Raw genomic sequence first — 21,366 nt, forward strand, 5'->3', positions numbered from 1 at the left:
AAAAATGCAGTTCTGGCTCAAAATTTTTCATTTTCAGAAGGTATGAAGGAGAAAAAGCACCCCAAAATCTGTGCCCCAATTTCTCCCGAGTACGGCAATGCCTCACATGTGACCAAAAAATACCAGTTGGGTGCATGGCAGGACTCAGAAGGGAAGGAGTGATTTTTGGATTTTGCAGCACAGATTCTGGTGGAATGAATGGTGGGTGCTATGTTGCACCAATACAGTGGTACCCCCCCACAAGTCACCCCATTTTGCAAACTACACCCCTCAGGGAATTCATCTAGGGGTATAGTGTACATTTCAAACCCCCAGGGGTTTCACCAATTTTGATACAAGTGGGCAGTGAAAATGAAAAATTACATTTTTTTACACAAAAATGCAGTTCTGGCTCAAAATTTTTCATTTTCAGAAGGAATGAAGGAGACAAAGCACCCCAAAATCTGTGCCCCAATTTCTCCCGAGTACGGCAATGCCTCATGTGTGACCAAAAAGTGGCAGGACTCAGAAGGGAAGGAGTGATATTTGGATTTTGCAGCACAAATTCTGGTGGAATGATGGTGGGTGCTATGTCGCATTAGCAAGACCCCCCAAGCACCAATACAGTGGAACCCCCCCACAAGTGACCCCATTTTGCAAACTACACCCCTCAGGGAATTCATCTAGGGGTATAGTGTACATTTCAAACCCCCAGGGGTTTCACCAATTTTGATACAAGTGGGCAGTGAACATGAAAAATTACATTTTTTTACACAAAAATGCAGTTCTGGCTCAAAATTTTTCATTTTCACAAGGAATGAAGAAGACAAAGCACCCCAAAATCTGTGCCCCAATTTCTCCCGAGTACGGCAATGCCTCACATGTGACCAAAAAATACCAGTTGGGTGCATGGCAGGACTCAGAAGGGAAGGAGTGATTTTTGGATTTTGCGGCTCAGATTCTGGTGGAATGAATGGTGGGTGCTATGTGGCATTAGCAAGACCCCCGAAGCACGGTGAAATTATGAACCTAATATTCCATAGATGTGTGGTATATTTTAAAACACTCCTTTATACATAGGCCGGGTTTGTCGGGGCAAGTGTCACACTGGAAAATAGTTTGCTTTCTTATTCCCTTTTTATAGCAAACTTTGCACCTTTTTTGTGTCCTGCCCTTTTTTCCAGTGGAGGGGATTTCATCAGGAAAATGCTGCCCTGGTACAATACGGGGGCCAGTACTAGAAGTACTGGGGCCCTCTGCCTGCTGGTTCCCAAATATTAGGCCCTTTATGACTTCCTCTTGAAAGTGCATAAATGTCCCCCTCTGGCCGGTAGAACGGAATAGCACGTAAGCGTTATACAGTGCCATCTGGATGATATACACGGCCACCTTCTTGTACCAGATTTTTGTTTTCCGCAGGGCACTGTACGGCTTCAGTACCTGATCTGAAAGATCCACTCCGCCCATGTACCTATTGTAATCCAGGATACAATTAGGTTTTGAGGTGTGGGTACTGGTACCTCGTACAGGGACGGAGGTGGTACTGTCTCCGTGAATTGTTGTCAGTATAAGGACATCCCTCTTGTCCTTATATTTGACCAACAACATATTTTCGTTGCATATTCCCCTGCTTTCACCCCTTCTCATTACTTGGGCAATGTGCGTTTTTGGGAGGCCTCTTTGGTTCTTGCGCACAGTACCGCAAGCTGCTGTACCTCTTGAACCAAGGGCCTTAAACAGGGGGATGCTGGTGTAAAAGTTATCCACATAGAGGTGATAACCTTTATCCAGGAAGGGGTGCACTAAATCCCAGACAATTTTCCCACTAACACCTACGAGGGAGGGGGGGCATTCTGGCGGTTCAATTCTTGAATCCTTCCCTTCATAAACCCTAAACCTGTGAGTGTACCCTGAGGTGCTTTCACACAGTTTATACATTTTTATGCCATACCTTGCCCTCTTACTGGGAAGGTACTGGCGGAATTTAACCCTTCCTTTAAAATGTATAAGGGACTCGTCGATACAAATAAATTTTTCAGGGATGTACACCTCTTCAAATTTGGCACTGAAATGATCAATGACCGGCCTGACTTTGAATAGCCGGTCAAAGGTGGGATCATCTCTGGGTGGGCACTGTGCATTATCGGTGTAATGTATAAATTTAAGAATTGTCTCAAATCGAGCCCGGGGCATGGCCATACGGTAAAATGGAGTACTGTACAGAACATCTGTACTCCAATATTGCCTAATTTCTGGCTTTTTTACTATGCCCATATGAAACACCAGACCCCAAAACGTCATCATCTCTACTGCATCTACAGGGGTCCACCTAGCAAATGATGACGTGGGGTTTTGAGCAATAAACTGCTGGGCATATAAATTAGTTTGGTCCACCATTAAATTTATAAAATCATCAGAGAAAAATAATTTGAAAAAGTCAATTTCTCTGAGACCTGTGGAATCAAATTGGATTCCTGGCATGGCCAAAAACTCAGGAACCTGGGGCTCAAAATTGTCTGGTGGTGGGGTCCATACGAGATCAATTGTTGGGGGGGGGGGTCTCAGCTGCTCTACGGGGGCGTCTTTGAGGGGGTCCCTCATCACCAGAGGAGGAAGAGGAGCTTAAGGCGAATCCTTCAAATTCCCCGCTTGCATCACTGGCTGTGTCAGAGTCAGAAGCAAGCATGGCATATGCCTCCTCCGCTGAATACATTCTCCTGGATGACTGGGAGGACATTTGGGAGGACATTTGGGAGGACATTTGGGATGCCATTTTTATTTTTGTGTTACTGGTAGTGAAATGTTTCAACACGTGTATAGTGTAGGGGGGGGTACAAACTTTATTTCAATCCGGGGGGTATGTAGTGTGTAGTGTGTATGTGGTGCAGAAAAAAAAAAAATACTTTATACCAATAAAAAAAAAAAAAATGAAGGGGTTAAAAATAAAAAATTTAAGGGGTTAAAAAAAAAAAAAGGTCCTGCGCCAAAAATTGAGCACAGATGTTGGTCAGTAACGTCTGTCACTGAACAGCGCTCAAAGGCAACAGGAATTTGATCAAAAAAAAATATATAGATCAACCCTGTGCCGAAAAAGATGATCAGTGATGTACGTCACTGATCAGCGCACAGCGGCCACAGGACACCCACAAAATCACAGTGTGTGTAAAAAAAAAATTAAAAAAAGACCCCACAGCACTCACAAAAAAAAAAAAAGGTGATCAGTGATGCGACACTGATTACCAGTGAGGTGCAGCAGGTGCACAACCTTTGGTGCAACTGACAGGTATATATAAAAAAAAAAAAACCTCTGTACCCCCAAAAAAGTTGCTGATCACCTCAGATATAGTGATCAGCACAAAAGGCGGGGGCAGCAGACACAAAATTTAGCACTCTCTATCACTCTCAGTCACTATCTCTCTCTATCTCTCTATCTCTCACTATCTATCACTCTATGACACTGCAGCAGCAGCACTGACAGGTATATCTATATATAAAAAAAAACCTGCGCCCCCAAAAAGTTGCTGATCAGTTAATTTATACTGATCAGCACAAAAGGAGGGGGCAGCAGTCAGTTATATCAAAAATATATAGCACAATCTGTCACTATCTCTCTCTATCTCTCTCTCTCTATCTCTCTCTATCTCTCTATAACTATCACACTGCAGCAGCACAAAATATAGCACTCTGTCACTAGGCCTCTCTATCTATCTCTCTCTCTCTATCTCTCTCTATCTATAACTATATCACACTGCAGCAGCACAAAATATAGCACTCTCTGACACTATCTCTCTCTCTATCTCTCTCTCTCTATAACTATCACACTGCAGCAGCACAAAATATAGCACTCTGTCACTAGGCCTCTCTATCTATCTCTCTCTCTCTATCTCTCTCTCTATCTATAACTATATCACACTGCAGCAGCACAAAATATAGCACTCTCTGACACTATCTCTCTCTCTATCTCTCTCTATCTCTCTCTATCTCTCTCTATCTCTCTATCTATCTCTCTCTCTCTCTATCTAGCTAGTACACTGCAGCAGCACAATTTCACAGGAAGGCACAAGTAGCAACAGGATCCAGGAAGCAGTGATGAAGCAGCGATCAGGTAAGTATGGAGCAAGTATGGAGCAAGGTTCTGGTCAGTATGGCGGCAGGGGGGTACGGTGACCGCACTGCACGCTATTCCAGACCGGAATGGCGTCTGCAGTGCAGTCACCGTTAGTTTAAATCCCCCTCCTTGGCTGTGATTGGTCCGTCGGTCCGACGAACCAATCACGGCCTTTGGGGGCGGGCGGGGTGAGGTGGGGTGACACCAGTGTCACCCTTACACCCCGCGGTGATTGGTGCTGTACTTTACAGCACCAATCACCTCTGATCCCGTGTCACCGGCGAACGTTATTCGCCGGTGACACAGGAAAACGCTGTAATTGGCTGTTCACACTGAACAGCCAATCACAGCGATCGCCGACGGGGGGGCGGCATCGCAGCCCCCCCTGGGCATGCACGGACATGTCTGCTGTCAGGGACAGCAGACATGTTGAAACTGTCACCGCGTCTATAGACGCGGTGACAGTTTAAATCCATGACGTACATTTACGCCATGTGTCGGGAAGTGCTTCCCGACCATGACGTAAATGTACGTCAAATGTCGGGAAGGGGTTAATGTGTTGGTTACTCTTTAAGATTGAGTGTTAACTGTGTTTTTTTTCCTGTGGGAAAAGGACAGCTTGAAGCTAGGCAGATTTAGCACCTCTATTACCCAATTTATCTCCCTATATCTTTGTTGTGTGTGCGATTTACTACATTGGTCCAGCTCCCTTAGATGAAGGGGGGGGGGGGGGGGATTCCCTTACAACGGCTTTTTTCGTTTTGTTTAAGAAGTCAGTGTTGTGCCTGTAGTCACAGCATATTAAAACAAAGATTTTATATATTTAAAAAACAAAAACAAACAAACAAAAAAAACCCAACAACATTTGGTTAAAACCAACTAACCCTGCTAAACTTCCTACCACACACAGTCACACTAGGGTTAATTTTGTTGGGAGACATTTAAATCTATTACTGTAAAAAAAAAAAAAAAAAAACCACACCACACACACAAACACCATTGTATTACATATTTCCCGTACACAAAGCTTCCCCAGAAAGATCCAAAACAGTTAACCTACCAGTATAATTTTGTGTTGTGGGAGAAAAGATACAAAAGCACAAAGCAGAGAATATACAAACTCCATACATTTAAGGCCACAGTAGGAATGGAACCCATGACCTCAGTGTTTTGAGGCAGTAATGCCAACAATTACACATCCCGATACTGCCCTTGTGACTGCCAATCAAGGATGTATACAGGGCCAGCGCTACCAGCTTATTGAGGTATGCAGTGCAGGGAGGCGCTCTACCCGCGCTGGTAGACACTGTTACTACTGCTGCCTGAGCCTGTCACACTGGAGGACAGTCAGCAGTGCTAGCAGCATGAAGCACGGCATCATTTCCAGATGGGCAGCCTCCCCCCATCCTACTCTGTTCCCCCCATCTGCCTGTAACTGCCGTGGAGGCAGCAGCATCTTTCTTTCCTCCTCCCCATACATGTCTGCAGCAAACCTGGTGATGCCTAGGCTCTGTGACTCCTGTCAGGGCTGCGAGCAGTATTACTCTGCCTGCCTGCTATCCCCTGGCACCTTATATCTACCTAACCTTGCCAACTCTGTCAGGTTGAAGATTAGTGCTGTGAGGAGCACTGATGTCTGTTCTTACATCATGGACAAACATGAATGTAGCTAACCTAATTCTTATTGCAACATATCCCTAAATCAGGTGTTGACATTCTCAAGGCCAGTGTTCACATTCTGCATGTCGGCAATGTGACTGCATAACAAGTGAGAAAAGCACTGGATGTACACTGTGGAAAGACCCAACCTTTGCCAGGTCAGAGCAAGCGAAAAAAACAAAGTCTTGTTGCAGAATGGTAAGGAATCTACACCCTCCATCATGGGGTGGACTTGCTTCAAGCTGAAGGGAATATTCATTCACAGCTACTTCTGAAAGTAAAAGCATTAGGTTATGAGCACTGTCCATGTATTTCAAGAGCACTGCAGTGTGTTTTTACTGGCCTAACAGTCTAAAATAATACCCATGTCCCTTGCTTGTTGGTCAAGTGCAGTTAGGTGGTGTAGCTTGGAAACACCCCTCACAAATCCTGCATGTGCGCACAAAGAAGCATTGCAAGTCTTCAGATTCTGTCATTTGCAAAAAAAGTCAATAGAACTTATATGGGCTTCAAGTTAAATTATAGGGGTTGAAATCCAATCTAAGACAAATAACCTTTGAGTAGTGTGTGCAGAAATCTCTCCAGAACATTTACCATGTATATATGCAAATATCAGAACACCATTGTGAACAGTTGAAACCTACTGTATACAGTAAAAGTATGTTTATTATACAGTTTTGCCATGCTTTGTGTCCAGACGCTATCTAAACAGGTGGCTTATTACTCCAAACACGGCCAGTATTGCTCGCTGTTCCCACATGACTGTCAGATATGGCCACACTTAAGCTGCTTTCCAGCTTAGAGGTTTAACATCCACCATAACATAATCTGTAGTTCTGGCCACATGGCTGCATCATTTGGGGTTTTAGGTTTATTGCATAGTTTTAAACACAGCGGAACAGGGTGTCAATATAGCTCCATAAGACATTATAACATTGTATTATAGATGTCATTTTATTAAGAAATGTATGAAGAGAAACACTTTACCATCTAATTTATCATCTTGCACTCACCCAGCTCTTAAACTGGTATATATATTTCTACGTAACTTGGAGTGTTTAGTTCCCAAGTACCCAGAATAGTCAGGTGGCACTCATGGAGCTGAAATAAATCTGCAGACCAGTTTGCCGTTTTTGCACAAGTAATGGGGAAACAAGAAGCCTGGGGGGGGGGGGGGGGGAGGCTGATTTGGACAGGAACATTTAAGTTTAATTGACATAAGATGATTGCAATATTTTTTCATATTTATGAAAAAGATCTGGTATGCAATTTTCCACATCTATGCCAACTTTATTAACCATTGTGTGATTAACGTAAAATGACAAGTTGAAGAATAGCGGAAAAAATAAAAATAAGGAATATTTATTATATGTAGTGAACGGTAGAATTGATGCCAGAGAGTTCAACAGCCAGCAGGTTACTGACTAATGAGTTATAAATAAGTTATGTAACAGACGGGAAGGACACCTACACAGTACAAAAGGGAAAACAACTGCTGTTATGGCCAAGAGGCCAACAAACATGTCAGTGCCCATAGCAATGACTATTCAGTGAACATTTCAGTGGCCAGAATAATTGGGAGGGGCATATCAGTGAAGAAAGAAAATGGACGGATATTAAAAGTATTTTATGCAGCAGATAAGACTTGTCAGAACTTACAGCTTGTATAATACCCCGTTCACAAGCAAAAGGTCAACATTCCAATGGTCGACACATGAAAAAACTCATATCGACTTTTTCCATGTGTCAACCATCGTCATGTCAACCTTTGTCTGTGACTACCCTTTTCACATGTGGACCTTTTGCCTGTCGATCATTCATGGTTGACCTATTGGCTGGCGACAGACACTGTGGACCTTTTGATCCACTCCTGTTTGAAGTAACCCTATCATTATGCAGATCTTAAGGACAATAGTATAAAGCAGAGTGATCATAAAAGCATAGATATGCAAAAACCATTCTGCATTTATTGGCAATATCATAGTCATGTGGTTTGCAGTACAGGAGCATCCAAAATAATGTAGAAGTCAGGATCCATCTTGGAGCCAGCAAAAAAAAGGCAGAATCATGTAATAAACTAGGTAAGCAGTTAACCTAACTTACTGTATAGCAGTTTAAGGCTCACCGGCTACCTATCTCCAGAGATTTGTCCAACCCTAATGGAGTATTGATTGATTTTCCAAAATAAAGCAGACATTTTTTAGTACGGACTTTGTAATGTCATTCTGGAAAAGGTTTAGGCTAAGCAAGAGAATAAACCAATGCACAGGGGCCCATGGAATGTACTGGAAAGGAAAGCACATCCTTACATTCAGTAACCATTCAAAAGGTCATGCACAGCCTGACATCCATAACGTAAAGTGATGGCTCAGTCATTTTCCTCTAGGTACCAGCTAGCAGGCCACTCGCGTTATTTGTAGACTTAACATTTGCACAGCAAAATTTAAATGCTAAAAAAACAGTCATTGCCACCATATATAAAAGCAGCAACTATACTTTTCCAATGCCTGTAAATATAATCTGACACCCCACCCTCAATTGCTATAGTAAAAAATAAAAACACACCAATTTTTGCACTAATTTCTCCAACAGTACTCAAGGTGCTTTACAGACATCAAAACAATGTACAGAATATATAGGATTTGGGTAGTATAGCAATAGATAAGTCACACAACCATAAAAGAAAGCCTTGAGCGAACAGTTGGCACAACATAGTGTTCGTGCAGGCATTTTGGATAACTTCCACGAGTTGTGTATTCCACCCTAACAAGGTACCAGATGAGGAAGCCATCTTAGGCGCACAGCGTAGGATTACCCTGTAGTGAATAAGGATACGCCTAGAAGAAATGACACAAAAGGATGTGATTTCCTGTGTAGAGCAGGGTCACAATAAGAGTCAGGTCCATGTATTTTTAATTTCATCCACAATTGTACCAGATGAGGCAGCCATGTTGGGTGTACTACGAAGGTTGCACTGTGGGAGTTGAGCCATATAAAAGGACCCAATGCATATATGGGAAAGCCGATGCTTGCGTAGTGGATGGAACATCCATGTGAAGCACATCCTGCCCGCAGAGGAACCATCCGGGACAACCAGCTGGGGTGCACGGTGTACGTCACTGCTGGCAGGGTGTGCAACCTGTGGAGATATACATGACTGGAATAGCACAATGATGTAGAAGACACTGTTGAAGGCCGGAGGCAACATGATAAACACCTTTTCTGGCGACTGCGAAAGGGGGATAATTTGGGAATCAAAGTCATAAGTGTCCTAGTCTCATGAACATCACAGAAAGTGATTATTGGGTTACCACGATCGTGGTAATACAATTATACCCCTTTCACATCAGAAAATGCAGGGACCCACCCAGGAATACGGCCCAGGGATCATGCCGGAGCATTCCCAGGTTGGCCCCTTTCACACCAGAAAAGTCCCTGCATCTTCTGGTGTGGGATGGAGGGGAGGAGGCAGGCAGGAGGTGGGATTGCGGCGGAATGGTGGAGGAGAGTACTCCCCCCCCCCCCGGGTTGCCGGTCCTCGGTGCAGGCCGATGATCGACACAGATGGTGGGTGCAGATGACGCAGCTCACCGGCTGCAGTGAGGGCGCAAGAGAGCTGTGAGTCATCTTCATCCGCCGCCTGTCCTGTCATCTGCGCCCGCCGCCTGCATGGATCCCAGGCCTAACAACATGCACTGAGGACTAGCAAACCAGATGAGTACCCCAACCACGGGATGAAATCACTGGAAATTTTCCCGGGAACCTTACACTACAGTGCTAGTTGCAAGTTGTTCCTTGGCCCAACCTCGGAATGTAAGCTGGTGTGAGCGGGGTATAAGCTGCTGTAGTTTGCTGTGGTTTATTTGATCCCGGGGCTATCCAATTGACCCCGAAGTCAGCCCATACTGAACAGTGTTTTTTCCTCATTCTTTTTGACACTAGATCAAATAGCATGTTTCCACAAGACGCAGCAGTATTTAAAAACACACAGATTTGGGAACCAGGGCAATTCAAATGTTTAATCATGTCTGATCTCCCACCTAAAGAATGGGAGATGACTGTGCGATATATAAATCTCCATTTTTATAGTGAATATCGGCTAAACCCGACCAAACTAATGGACGAAACACATAAAAGTCCCATTTGCACACTCAAATGAGTGACTTTAAGGGTGGGGAAAAAAAAAAAGTCTATAATTGAATAGCTCAAATCACGAGAGCTGGAGACTAACCCCCTTTTTCAGTCCCGTTCATTCATGCCTGCCCCAGAGACCCGCAGCACAGGGGAGAGGGTGCACAAGACCCGGTGCTGCCTCCCCCTTAACAGATACCTGTAGCGCTGGGAACAGAGACCCTTCATAATGGAGCGGGAGTAGGAGAATCTGTGCCGGGGTGCGGGAGCAGGCAGGGCAGCAGTAGACCCAGCACTGACTGCCCTACTGAAAGTCCTGCAGCGCTGGTGAGTGGAAGCAGGAGACTCGGCATCGGGGAAAAGGAGACCCGGCCGGGAAGACACCATTGACAGAGAGACCTCCGGCAGCGCTGGTGAGTGGGAGCAGGAAACTCTGCGCTGACCGTGCCAGTGACATGGAGACTACAGCACTGGGGCACAGGAGCTTTAAAAGCCTGTTGTTAACTTACAACTCTTTCAAATCCATGCTCCCCCTCCTCCCTAACCTTTTCCCCCTCTCCTCCCCCCCAACCCAGTGCCCCCATCTAACCAACCGTCCCCAGCCTAGTGGCAACCACCATCCCAGTATCTGTCACCCTGCCCCCTTCCCTCCCCAATCAGCTAATTGCCCACAAAACAGTCATAGTGCCCCCCCATAACCTTAATCCTCACTTTCCCAGTATCCAACCTATCTAGTCCTGCCTACTCTGTCATAACCCTCCCATTTACTATTGTGATCCCCCCACCCTCATTTTGGCGGAGTGCTGGGGGGCCCCTTTCAAAATTTTTGCTATGGGGCCCAGACAGGTCTAGTTACGCCTCTGCTGATATTATTAAGTTTTATAAAAAAAATGGGGCTTATATATTGAAACTCTGCCTCCTAATTCAATAGAAAATTAGATGAAGCTCTATGATAACACTACTTGGTCAGTAACAAGGCAAAAATGTAACAATTTGAATATGAATGCCAAACAACCCTGGTGGCAGTAATTCATAGGTGAATTTAGAAATACAATTTTTTTCCCTATATGTATGAGATATGGCAATGTTTCCCCCTTGTCTGATGTGTGCCCTACCTTTATGTGTTACCCTATAGTATTTTTAGTTATTTACAAATTTATTTTTCTTTAGGAATGATATTGAGGGAAATGTGGGTTAGAGGAGATGAGGACATTCTGAGACAGAATAGGAATATTTCTCCTATCCTCTCAAGGGAGAGTTCAGGTCAGTGAAGAGAAGTTTACTCTTCATTGTCTGACCATTGGGAGGGGGTGACAAATATAGAATAGCTTATTGCTAAAATGATGTATGTGAACTGTGATCCTCTACAAGGACAACTCCAATATGATGTAGCTATGACTCATGTAATGTTCATTCTTTGTTTATATTTGGAAAAAAAAACTCTTGAAATAAATGGTTTTTAAAAAATAAATAAAAACAAATGCTCTTTACAAACAGGGTTGTTCTTTATCACCTACTCAATGGGGTGCGGTCTTCTAAATCAGAAAGCATTTTAAGCTGATATTTTGACACTCTCTTACAATGCTGGCATGCAAAGGGTTAACGTGACTGGAACATAAAAGTAAAAAAAGGATATTCCTTGCCTGTACAGGAGACATTACAAATAGTATAACATTATCTAGAGATCAGGATCATCTTTATGCAGCAGAAAATGCACCCTAGAGCGCTGTATAATGGAAGGGATCATCTCCTTTTGGAGAGCATTTGATGTTATCATTGCCCCCTGGAAGCTTTCCCTATTAAAACAGGAAGCAGCAATGATGCCATTAAAGCATTTGCTCAGCCCAGAAATCTTGTCATGGACTTGGTGACTCCAGAGCACATCACTGCAGATAAGGGAAAGTACCAAGTACAATTCAAATGGGGCAATGCCCAAACAAATCTATTACGATCACATTAGTGTTTGTCAGCATTGGGACATCATTAAATATGTAGAAAAGCAAATGGTAAAACAGAATCACTATGCGGAGGCAGTTTCCTGTGTAAATGAAGTTATGTGGGGGGCAGTTTCCTGTGTAAATATAAGTAAAGTTATGTGGGGGGGAAAACCAACTCAGAACACAAGATACTTGTTCCAAGATGAGACATTAACTATTTATGTCAGGCATTGAAAATGCCAAGAACATATATTTTTTTAATTATTTAATCACATGATCTTTACTTCTAGATCTACTGAAATAGCAGACTACTATAGTGCATAAAATGTACCGTATATGGTGACTGAGAACAGCATTCCAAATAAAGATGTGAAAGTTTGCCCTTTAAGCCTTATACACACGGGCAACGGAGGCTCTCTGGTATAGGGGAATACACACAAGGCGATTTTAACCCCATTGCTAAGCGATCTGACTAGATCGCTTAGAAATGAAGCACGGATCACTCCATGTGTATGGCCCTGGGTGAGAGTGATGCGCGGTTCAGCTCAGATAGAGAGTGCTTGCACTGTCTATCCTGCTAGATTAATAAACAGTAGGCAAAATCCCACTCAGCACAGATTGCGGGCGCATCACTTGTATGCTGCGATGTGTGCTTAGCACATTGCTCCATGTGCCCCAAGGGGCTATAGAGAAAACTGGCAATGAGAGAGAGAAATAACCAAGTGTATTTGTAATTTAAATCGGCCAGCGAACTTTATATCATCGCTCAGTGTGAATGCACCTTTAGACCTTTATACCTTTCATATATTATGTAACCTTCGTGCCTATAACTTTTCAGCACAACTGATATGGTGACCCCTTTGCTTTCTGAATACTCAATTTGCACAAGCTTTGTTTCATGCACAGAATTATTAAACATATTGTATACAATGACCTTCAGGCTGTGAGTATAAGGCGCATATGAAATAAATGGATTTCATGTTTAGACTTGTGTCCTATCCACAACATCTCATTACGGTATGCATTTATTCAAAAATACAGGATACTTGTGGTCCCAGGTATTTTATATATTGGAGACGCAACCTCTGTAACCAAATCTCACCAGAACAGTGATGCAAAGTAAAATACCAGCATTGAATAAAATTGCCAAACATTCTGTTGTAGCCAGGAACACTAGTGTACAGTTTTATAATGACCTCTACCTATAAACCAATAAAAATGTCAGGCCACAAATACATCCGGAAAAATCTAACATGAATTATTATTACCATTTACGTTCACATTTGAGGTCCAAGCGGTGTACGAGCTAAAGCTCGGTTACAAGTTGATGTTATACAAACATACAACATGTCTTCACTCCAATGGTGTGGACTCCGCTTTTGGAAACCATCTGCTTTGGCTTGGTTTTGGGAGTGCCAGCATTTAACAGGGAAGTTTAATAAACAAACATTTTGGATATTTAAATAAACACATTAAAACTATTTTGCAAATCAATCCAAAGCATTTAGACTTTTATTATTTATTAATTCCCTATTCCATAGCTAGCAAAATAAAGTGGAATTTAGAAACTAACATCAATTTACATTAATAGAAAGAATTCTAAAAAGTCAGAACAGAAGTAGTTTTGTAGTCACATTTGCCACCAGAAGCCGTTACAATAATTCCTCCTCATTATGACTTTTAATGAACCAAATATATTTTTGATAAATAATGAAAAGGTATCATATAATAGATTTATAATATTTATTAGTACAAAAGGCAGAAGTGTACTTCCAGCAAGCTAGTTAAACTATGTAAAACTAGGTGGCCTGTGCAAAAGTTTTACATGCGAATGGGCCAAAAGTCAATTTTTAACTTCAATTTTTAAACAAACAATACAATGTGCAATTCTAAATTAACAATTTGTCAGAAGCGGGGAACTTAATCTATAAAATGGCACCTCAGTAAATCAATTTTGGTTCAGAATGAAGGAAGAAAAAAAAAAAAAGGGATTGTCACCAAAAATCACCTTCTAGAAGGAAAAAAATAAAATATGAGATAATATTATATATATATATATATATATATAATATTATCATGTATATCTGAACCGTAAAGCCATTATACATCACACAGCATTGGGGAGTACAGGCTGAAGTAATTAAAATGGAATGGGATCATTGGACAGACAAGCATTAGGTCGACAGTCATTAGGTAGACAAGTCTTAAGATCAACATGGGGTTAGGTCAACACGGTAATTAGTTGACATGAGGAAGGCCGACAGTCAAAAGGTCGACATTGGGGTTTTCACCTTTTTGTCCCGAATTTCTACACTGAAACGTAGAACCGTGTCCCCTCACATGGCTTGCCAGGATTCGCAAATACTCGCTATAGCGAGTATTTTACCCACTTTGGAGCACCAGGGACTCATGTTTTATGAATGGCTGGGTCCCCTGGGACCCAGCCATTTCGGCATGCACGCCGTGTTAATATGTGTGACATGGGCGGAGGGATCTGTTTCCCCCTCAGTTGTGATGCGACTGTGGAGAAGACACAGCGTGACTTACGGCTGCTTCATACATCTGCTGGGTGCGAAAATGAAAGGGTCCCTGTCACCGCAAAGTCATAGGCAGCAGTGCATGGAAGCCGCGTAAGCTGGCTCCTGCACTGTGCCTCAACAACAGACGGCTGGAGCCAACCCCAGAAGCAGCTGCTCACAGGGGAACAGAGCTGCGGCTGGTGTGAGGAAGGAGCACGAGGAACTGAAACCAGCATTGGGGGCCAGAACCAGGGAGGTGTGACAGTGAGGACGGAGCAGACCTGGGCAGGAAGTAGAGGTAAGAGGGGTGCGCGGTCCATTTAGCAGGCTGCTTGGCTGTGTCATGTAAGGGGATTTATTGCTAGCAGGACTCGGGCTGCAGACTTCCCTCCTCCTCTCCTACCTCGCGGTGCTGCTCTCTTGTGTGTCACTGTCACCTCCACCAGGCTCTGAGTGCTGGCTGTTAATGGCCCACTTGTCCCCTCCTCCAATCACTGCACAGCTGGCAGAGAGGCTGCGGCTCACCAATTAACTCTTAAGGAGGCAGAGCTGCCTGTAGGAGAGGAGCCTATAGACTCTGCTGGGATTTAACTAACCCTATCCCTCCTATTCCTGCTGCCATTACTTTTACAATCTTGATTGGTGCAGCACAAGTGTCCCTATTCCGACATTATTCCTTTTTCTAGTATATGTGTATCTTGCTTTATGTGAGCGGGCAAATTGCCAATTGATTATCCACCCCCACAACAGCCACAGTTTTGGGGGGGCTCAAATCTATGTTTGCTTACCAAAAAAAAAAGGAGGAGGATTCTGTATGTGCCAAGCTGGGGAAGGGGAGAGGAGGCTTTATTCCGTTGGGACCCAGAAAAGGTCAAGTAGGACCCCGATTTTTGCAAGTGAGGGGTCCCAGGGACCCATAATTTTGGGGGGGGGGTTTGCGATCACTGCTTGCCATGCTTCGGTCATGGTGGCTCGCTACGCTCGGCACACTATTTTATTCTCCCACCATGCCCTAGTGGATGGTAAGACATGAAATACATGTCGACCTTTTGACTGTCGACCTAATGCTTGTCTGTCTAGTGACCGTATCCCATTAAAATGTCACATGCACCCATTACACTGGCAATACCAGGAAAAACAAAAAACAGTGGTTTGATGAAGCAGTTAATTATATTATCATTATTCTAGAACATATTATACCAGCAGAAATCAGCATAAAGGCACAAGCTAAGCAGTTAATATGCAAAATTATTATTATTATTATTATTGGATCAGTCACAAACTGGATTGGTAGTACCCAGCTTCGAAGGCAGAAGGGAATTCTCTTGAGATGGATCTGACCATCATTTGAACAAAAAGGCTGGAAAATGGACAGAAATGATTATTTGGACAAATTGGTTAAATTAGGTGGATTTAACCAATGTCTTTGATTCTCAGTGTTAGGGATCAAAAATTGTTGATTTTCATTTTCTCCAATACATTACCAGAATTATGTTCCCACCAGACAGATTGGATTCTTTAGGTGTGTACAAAGTTTAAGCCACCAGGGTGAAATGTCAACATTTCATCACTGTCTACAAGGTCAATGTCAACATTTTTTATGCAACCGATCAACTCTGTTCCCCTATGATCTCCTCTTTCATTTCTATTCCTCTTTCTGTATCCCAGTCTCTCATCTCGGAGGAAATGGGGGGGAATAAATGCACATAACAGCCTCAGGAAATGTAATTCTTGTTTATTATATAGTGTAATAATTATGAATCCAGCCTCAGACATTGTTATAATGTGCAAAAGGTACACCACATGCACTGGAATAATTACTACAAATCAAGCTCATGAGAAAACACCAGTATGTTAATTAATTGACACAGATCTATGAGCTTTATTAATTATGGATCTAGCTCACCAGACAGAAGCATTGTGAAAATAGTTATACAATGATTATGCATATAAATGGCCACAAGCAGTCACTTATAATATGTACTGAAACAATAAATATGTATCTAACTCACCAGAAATGATCATTGTTTTAACATACATCTTTACATTAACTATGGATCTACTGCCACAGAAAGCAGTATTATGATACTACTGTATAACAACTACAAGATGTACTACAATGAGAATAGGTGTAGCACACCACATGGCCTTAATATGAAGTAGTACAAATATACTGCAATTGATTGGAATTAAGGATGTAGCTACTCAGAAAGCAGCAGAATATAATATATACTGTAAGAAACCTGATTTCTAGCCCAGAACAAACAGCACTATGGTATTACATGAAGTTAGACGTATTACTGAATATATAATGAGAGTGGACCTAGCACAAAAAGCATTATTCTACTGCATGTAATAGATATAACATGTGCTGGCTATATGAGATGCAGCAGTATTACATGTTATGGGTGTAGTGTGTGCTATATATATATATATATATATATATATATATATATATATATATATATATATATATATATATATATATATATATATATACACACACACACACACACACACACACATACATATATATATATATATATATATACACATATATATATATATATATACACACACACACACACACACACACACACACACACACATATATATATGTAATGGAGGCAGCAGCACTAGTGTGTTGCATGTAATAGATATAACATGTTCTGTATTTATAAGGAAGGCAGCAGTATGGCATTCCATGTAATGGGTGTGTAGTATGTGCTGTATATATAAGGAAGGCAGCAGAATGGCATTGCATATAATGGGTGTAGTATGTGCTGTACATATATGTATAAGAAGTATAGCGCTAGCTCACCAGAAGGCAGCATTGAGGATTAGGTGGAGGAGGGCACTGTGCCGGGGTCTCTCCCACACCAGCACGGCCTGCAGGTAGCTCAGCACCGGTTCGTAACTCCCCAGGGTCCCCAGCAAAGCTTCCTGTACACCGCGGACCTGATCGTCCCTCTCCCGGGCGGCGGCGCTGCGTGCCCCGCTCCTCCTCATCCTCAGCACCGAGCTCTCGTCCTCGTCCTCGGCTCTCTGCGCCATCTTTAATTCGCCACTAGCTCCGTCTGCTCTTCCACTCACCAGGTTGTCAACATTGACGTCACTCCTCGGCTCTGACGTCAGAAAATAAATAGTGCATTTACTACATGTAGGTTTAGTAAATTACAGATTCTTGCTAGCGAACCGGGGACAGCATCACACATACTCACCAGCAGCAGCTGCGGCGGCGCAGTCCCGTGACAAACCGCTACTTCCCACCCGCGTCTCCTCCACCAAAGCAAGACAGCCTCTGAGAGCGCATGTGCGAAATTGTCATCGCTCAAAGATCATGGCAGCCCCCTATCTGCGGAGACATATTGCTTCATTACGCCGAGTGGCGAGTGCCTTCCGTATTGAAACGAGTGAGATCATCCGCGCACCGTCCAATCAGCAGAGAGGGCGCACCTTGAGAACGCCCACTGTCTGTCAGAAGGGCTATTCCGTACAGAGACTCTTGAGAACGCGGTTGTCAAAGCTAATATGGCGGCTTCCGTTGGGGAGGTTCCTGTCGCTTTGTTATTCCGTACAGTGACGTAGCCGCTACTGCTGCCGCCGTTACAGGACCAGAGCGGCCAGTGCGCGGGCAGCCAGGCGGGAGAGACCGGGCAAGAGGAGCAGGAGAAGTGCTACTATGCCTCGGGAGATCATCACCCTGCAGCTCGGCCAGTGCGGCAACCAGGGTCAGTATCCTCATATTAATGATAATTTCATACATACATATATAGATGCTGAGTGTTTAATCAGTCTACTCTACTGCATCGCTGCTAGCCCTTAATGGATGTTTTCTGGTTGCAATCTTTTAATTATCCCGGGAAGGGAGGAATAGTAGTCGGTGTGTATTATATTGGGAAGCACTCTTCAGACTTGAAAGATGCACTTAAAAATTGATGTGAATTTAGAATTTATTGGTAGCAAAACATTTATTATTTATTTATTAAGGGTTTCTTAAATAGCGCATACATATTCTGCAGCGCTTTACAGCTTCTTATATAGCACAGCATATTCTGTTGCGCTTTACAAAAGGAGACAGTGATACAACAAACAGGGTATTTACAGACAGTCAAAAGGTAGGAGGGCCCTGCTCGCAAGCTTACAAAAAAAATATAACGTTTCTGTCCTCTTGAAACCATTGTCAGGAGAATGTGTCCATTAGCAACCATGTAATAGTACCACAGCATAGACCATGCAGCATTACCTACAGCTGCGAGGTCTGTTGTTCCCAATTTTTTTCTATATTATGTACACCTAGCGGTTCTGGACATCACCCCTAGGGTTACCACCTCATCCCTTTAATTCCGGACACATATTAATTACACGGGTTCTGTGGCAGTTTAAAACCAGGTGAAATGGAGTCTTGAAGTCAGCTAGCCACAGAACCTGTGTAATTAATGTGTCCGGAATTAAAGGGATGAGGTGGTAACCCTAGTCACCCCAGCAGTTGGCCTTTTTTTGATCTGAGTGCTATCTGTTATTCCCTCTCTATATATAAAATATACGGCGTTAAACAGGAGGTGTGTGTCTGTATTACAGTGGCAGCGCAGGTAAGATAAAGTGTACTGTGCTAATTACAGGTGATTATTTCACGTTATACATTTGTGCTGCTAAACATTTGCACGGGTGTACTATCCTAAATGATTCTCTTCTAACTAGGGATGGGTAATCATATGATGTTTCATCGGTAACTTCGGATTTATGGTTCCAATGTTCAATGTTTAACCCTGCAATGTTGAGGATCCAATGTTTCTTCAACATCGCTAGATTTCTCCGCCGATGTTTTTCTAAATTTTTCCAATGGGTTTTTTTCTTTTGTGTGGTGCTGTCACTGCTTTCGGCAGCCAGCACACTCCTTGTTTTATATTCATTGACAACTTAAAACCGATACAAAACAGTAATACACACCGGGCCAGATGCACTAAGCTTGAAAAGTGATAAAATGGAGAGTGATAAATCACCAGCCAATCAGCTCGTACCTGCGATGCCACAGACTGTGTTTGAAAACTGTCATGCAGGAGCTGATTGGCTGGTGGTTTATCACTCTCCATTTTATAAATTTTCAAGCTTAGTGCATCTTGCCCACAGGTGTGTAGTGTTGATACAGATTTCAGTTGAGAGAGGAGAATAGAGAGAAAAAGATTAACTAAAGAGGAAGAGAGAACATTAAAGGTACTGTAGTGTATAGTATACTCCTATATTGCAACAAGAATTGCTACCGGTGGGTCACAAAAAGGATAAATATGTGAGGAAGGAACATCTTCAGTTTTTTTTTTATTTTTTATTCTATTATTATTTTTTTTTTTTTTTTTTTTTTTTTTTTTTTTTTTTGCAATAAACGCACACAAAAAAGTAACAAACACCCCCCCCCCCCCATTATTACAAAGTAGACATTGGATACACACCGCAGGAAGCGAACCGATGATGTAGGATCATATGTAAAGTATATATGCCATTGGCGGGATATAATATCACGATTATCCAAAGGCGCCATTCGGATTCATCAAACTAGGCATAGACAATAACTTAGGAGATATCACCTGTACGGTAGGGCATATAGAACCAGCTACAGGAGATTTAAACAGACTGTCCACATAATGAATAGGAATAAAGCACTATAGTATAGTGTTCCCCCTGATTTTTAAAGGGCAAAATGCGCCCTGCCCCTCTAGCAGCGCCCCACTAAATCAGCCTGCAGTCTGTCCCGCCGGAGTGCCCGGGCTGTCGCATCGCTGAAGGGGGCTTGCCCGGCCATGGCTATGTCCCGGCAGCTCAGTGACGTAGTCATGGCCGGGCAAGCCCCCTTCAGCGATGCGGAGGCCCGGGCACCCCTCCTGTAGTGACTCACCGGCCCGGGCACGCCTCCTGTAGTGACGCGGCGGCCCGGGCACGCCTCCTGTAGTGATGCGGCGGCCCGGGCACGCCTCCTGTAGTGACGTCGGCGTGCCGGTCCGCCCCTCCAGCGCCCTGCCTCATTTGGTTCCTAGAAGGAACACTATAGTAGTATCGTAATGTCCACTAAACAAAAGGGATATACATTAAAACAAAACCCCAATAGGCAAACCCCCTATAACTCCCCACCCTGTATAGCCTACCTCCAACCCAGCCATACTTCAGTTGCTCAGAAGTCCACCACACACGCAGAGATGTTTGGGCCTTCTGCGCAACCATAACAAGTAGGGCTGTTATACATTGCGGGCCCGCATTCCTATTGCTGTGTGGGTTACACACACAGCTATAGTCAGTCACTTTCTGAGTGATTTAGTAAAATCGCTCAGAAAGTGTCTGAATATCGCTCTGTGTAAAGGGCCCTTTAGATTTGGGTGGGATTTGTACTTCAAACTGATATCTGTATTGCAGTGTAAAAATAAAGCAGACAGTACTTACCCTGCACAGAAACAAAATAACACCCAAACCTACCCCCCCCCCCCCCCCCCAGTGCACATGGTTTTGTCCACTAGAGAGAATTTTCTTTTGCGTGTGTGTCTTTCCTAAGCATCTATAAATAAACACAATCAGGCTTATTTGCCAAAACTGCAACATCTCGGACATCAGAGGTCCTTTATCAAGCGATACAACAGAAATAATAATGAAGGGACAGTCCATTACCTCTGGGAATTTATATTCATTGGCTTCAACAGAAATGGCTCACAAGCATATTCGCACCCTGAAAGTATCCTTTCCCGTGGTAGACCATGCCAAATGCACCATATGCTTATTTTCAGGCATTATAGCATTGTTTATTGTAGAAATGTGATATCTGTAGAGGACTTGTTCAGGTGAACAGGATCTATTTGGATAAAAGGCATGTGTAATTCATCCGTTTCGCACTGTTCGCTTGTTATGGTGGATCCAGCTGGCATGAGCTATTTTTGTGTTATCCTTTTAGCATTTTTATCTTGGTGACCCTGACACAACAATGTGCATACTTTGTGTTAATTAATTCAGCATGTTCCAGAGGCTAATATTTACAGAAATAGATATAGAAGTG

At 43.1% G+C, this 21,366-nt stretch overlaps 2 protein-coding genes across 2 annotated transcripts in view; one reads left to right on the forward strand and one right to left on the reverse strand.

Moving 5' to 3' along the window:
- The window catches only part of RETREG3 (reticulophagy regulator family member 3), a 40,131-nt gene extending 22,411 nt beyond the window's left edge, over positions 1-17,720 (reverse strand). Inside the window, exons 1-2 of the mRNA XM_083147510.1 lie at positions 17,555-17,720; positions 17,155-17,458 (exon numbers count right to left, since the gene is read on the reverse strand). Of these exons, the coding sequence (XP_083003636.1) occupies positions 17,155-17,387 (233 nt within the window). The 5' untranslated portion in view covers positions 17,388-17,458; positions 17,555-17,720. The remainder of the gene's footprint in view (positions 1-17,154; positions 17,459-17,554) is intronic.
- Positions 17,721-17,827: 107 nt separating this feature from the next.
- Positions 17,828-21,366, forward strand: part of TUBG1 (tubulin gamma 1) — a 28,338-nt gene continuing 24,799 nt past the window's right edge. The window contains exon 1 of the mRNA XM_083147509.1: positions 17,828-18,064. Coding sequence (XP_083003635.1) covers positions 18,016-18,064 — 49 coding nt within the window. The 5' untranslated portion in view covers positions 17,828-18,015. The remainder of the gene's footprint in view (positions 18,065-21,366) is intronic.

This window comes from Crinia signifera, chromosome 6 (assembly GCF_055691185.1).
Source record: "Crinia signifera chromosome 6, ASM5569118v1, whole genome shotgun sequence".
Lineage (NCBI taxonomy): Eukaryota > Metazoa > Chordata > Amphibia > Anura > Myobatrachidae > Crinia > Crinia signifera.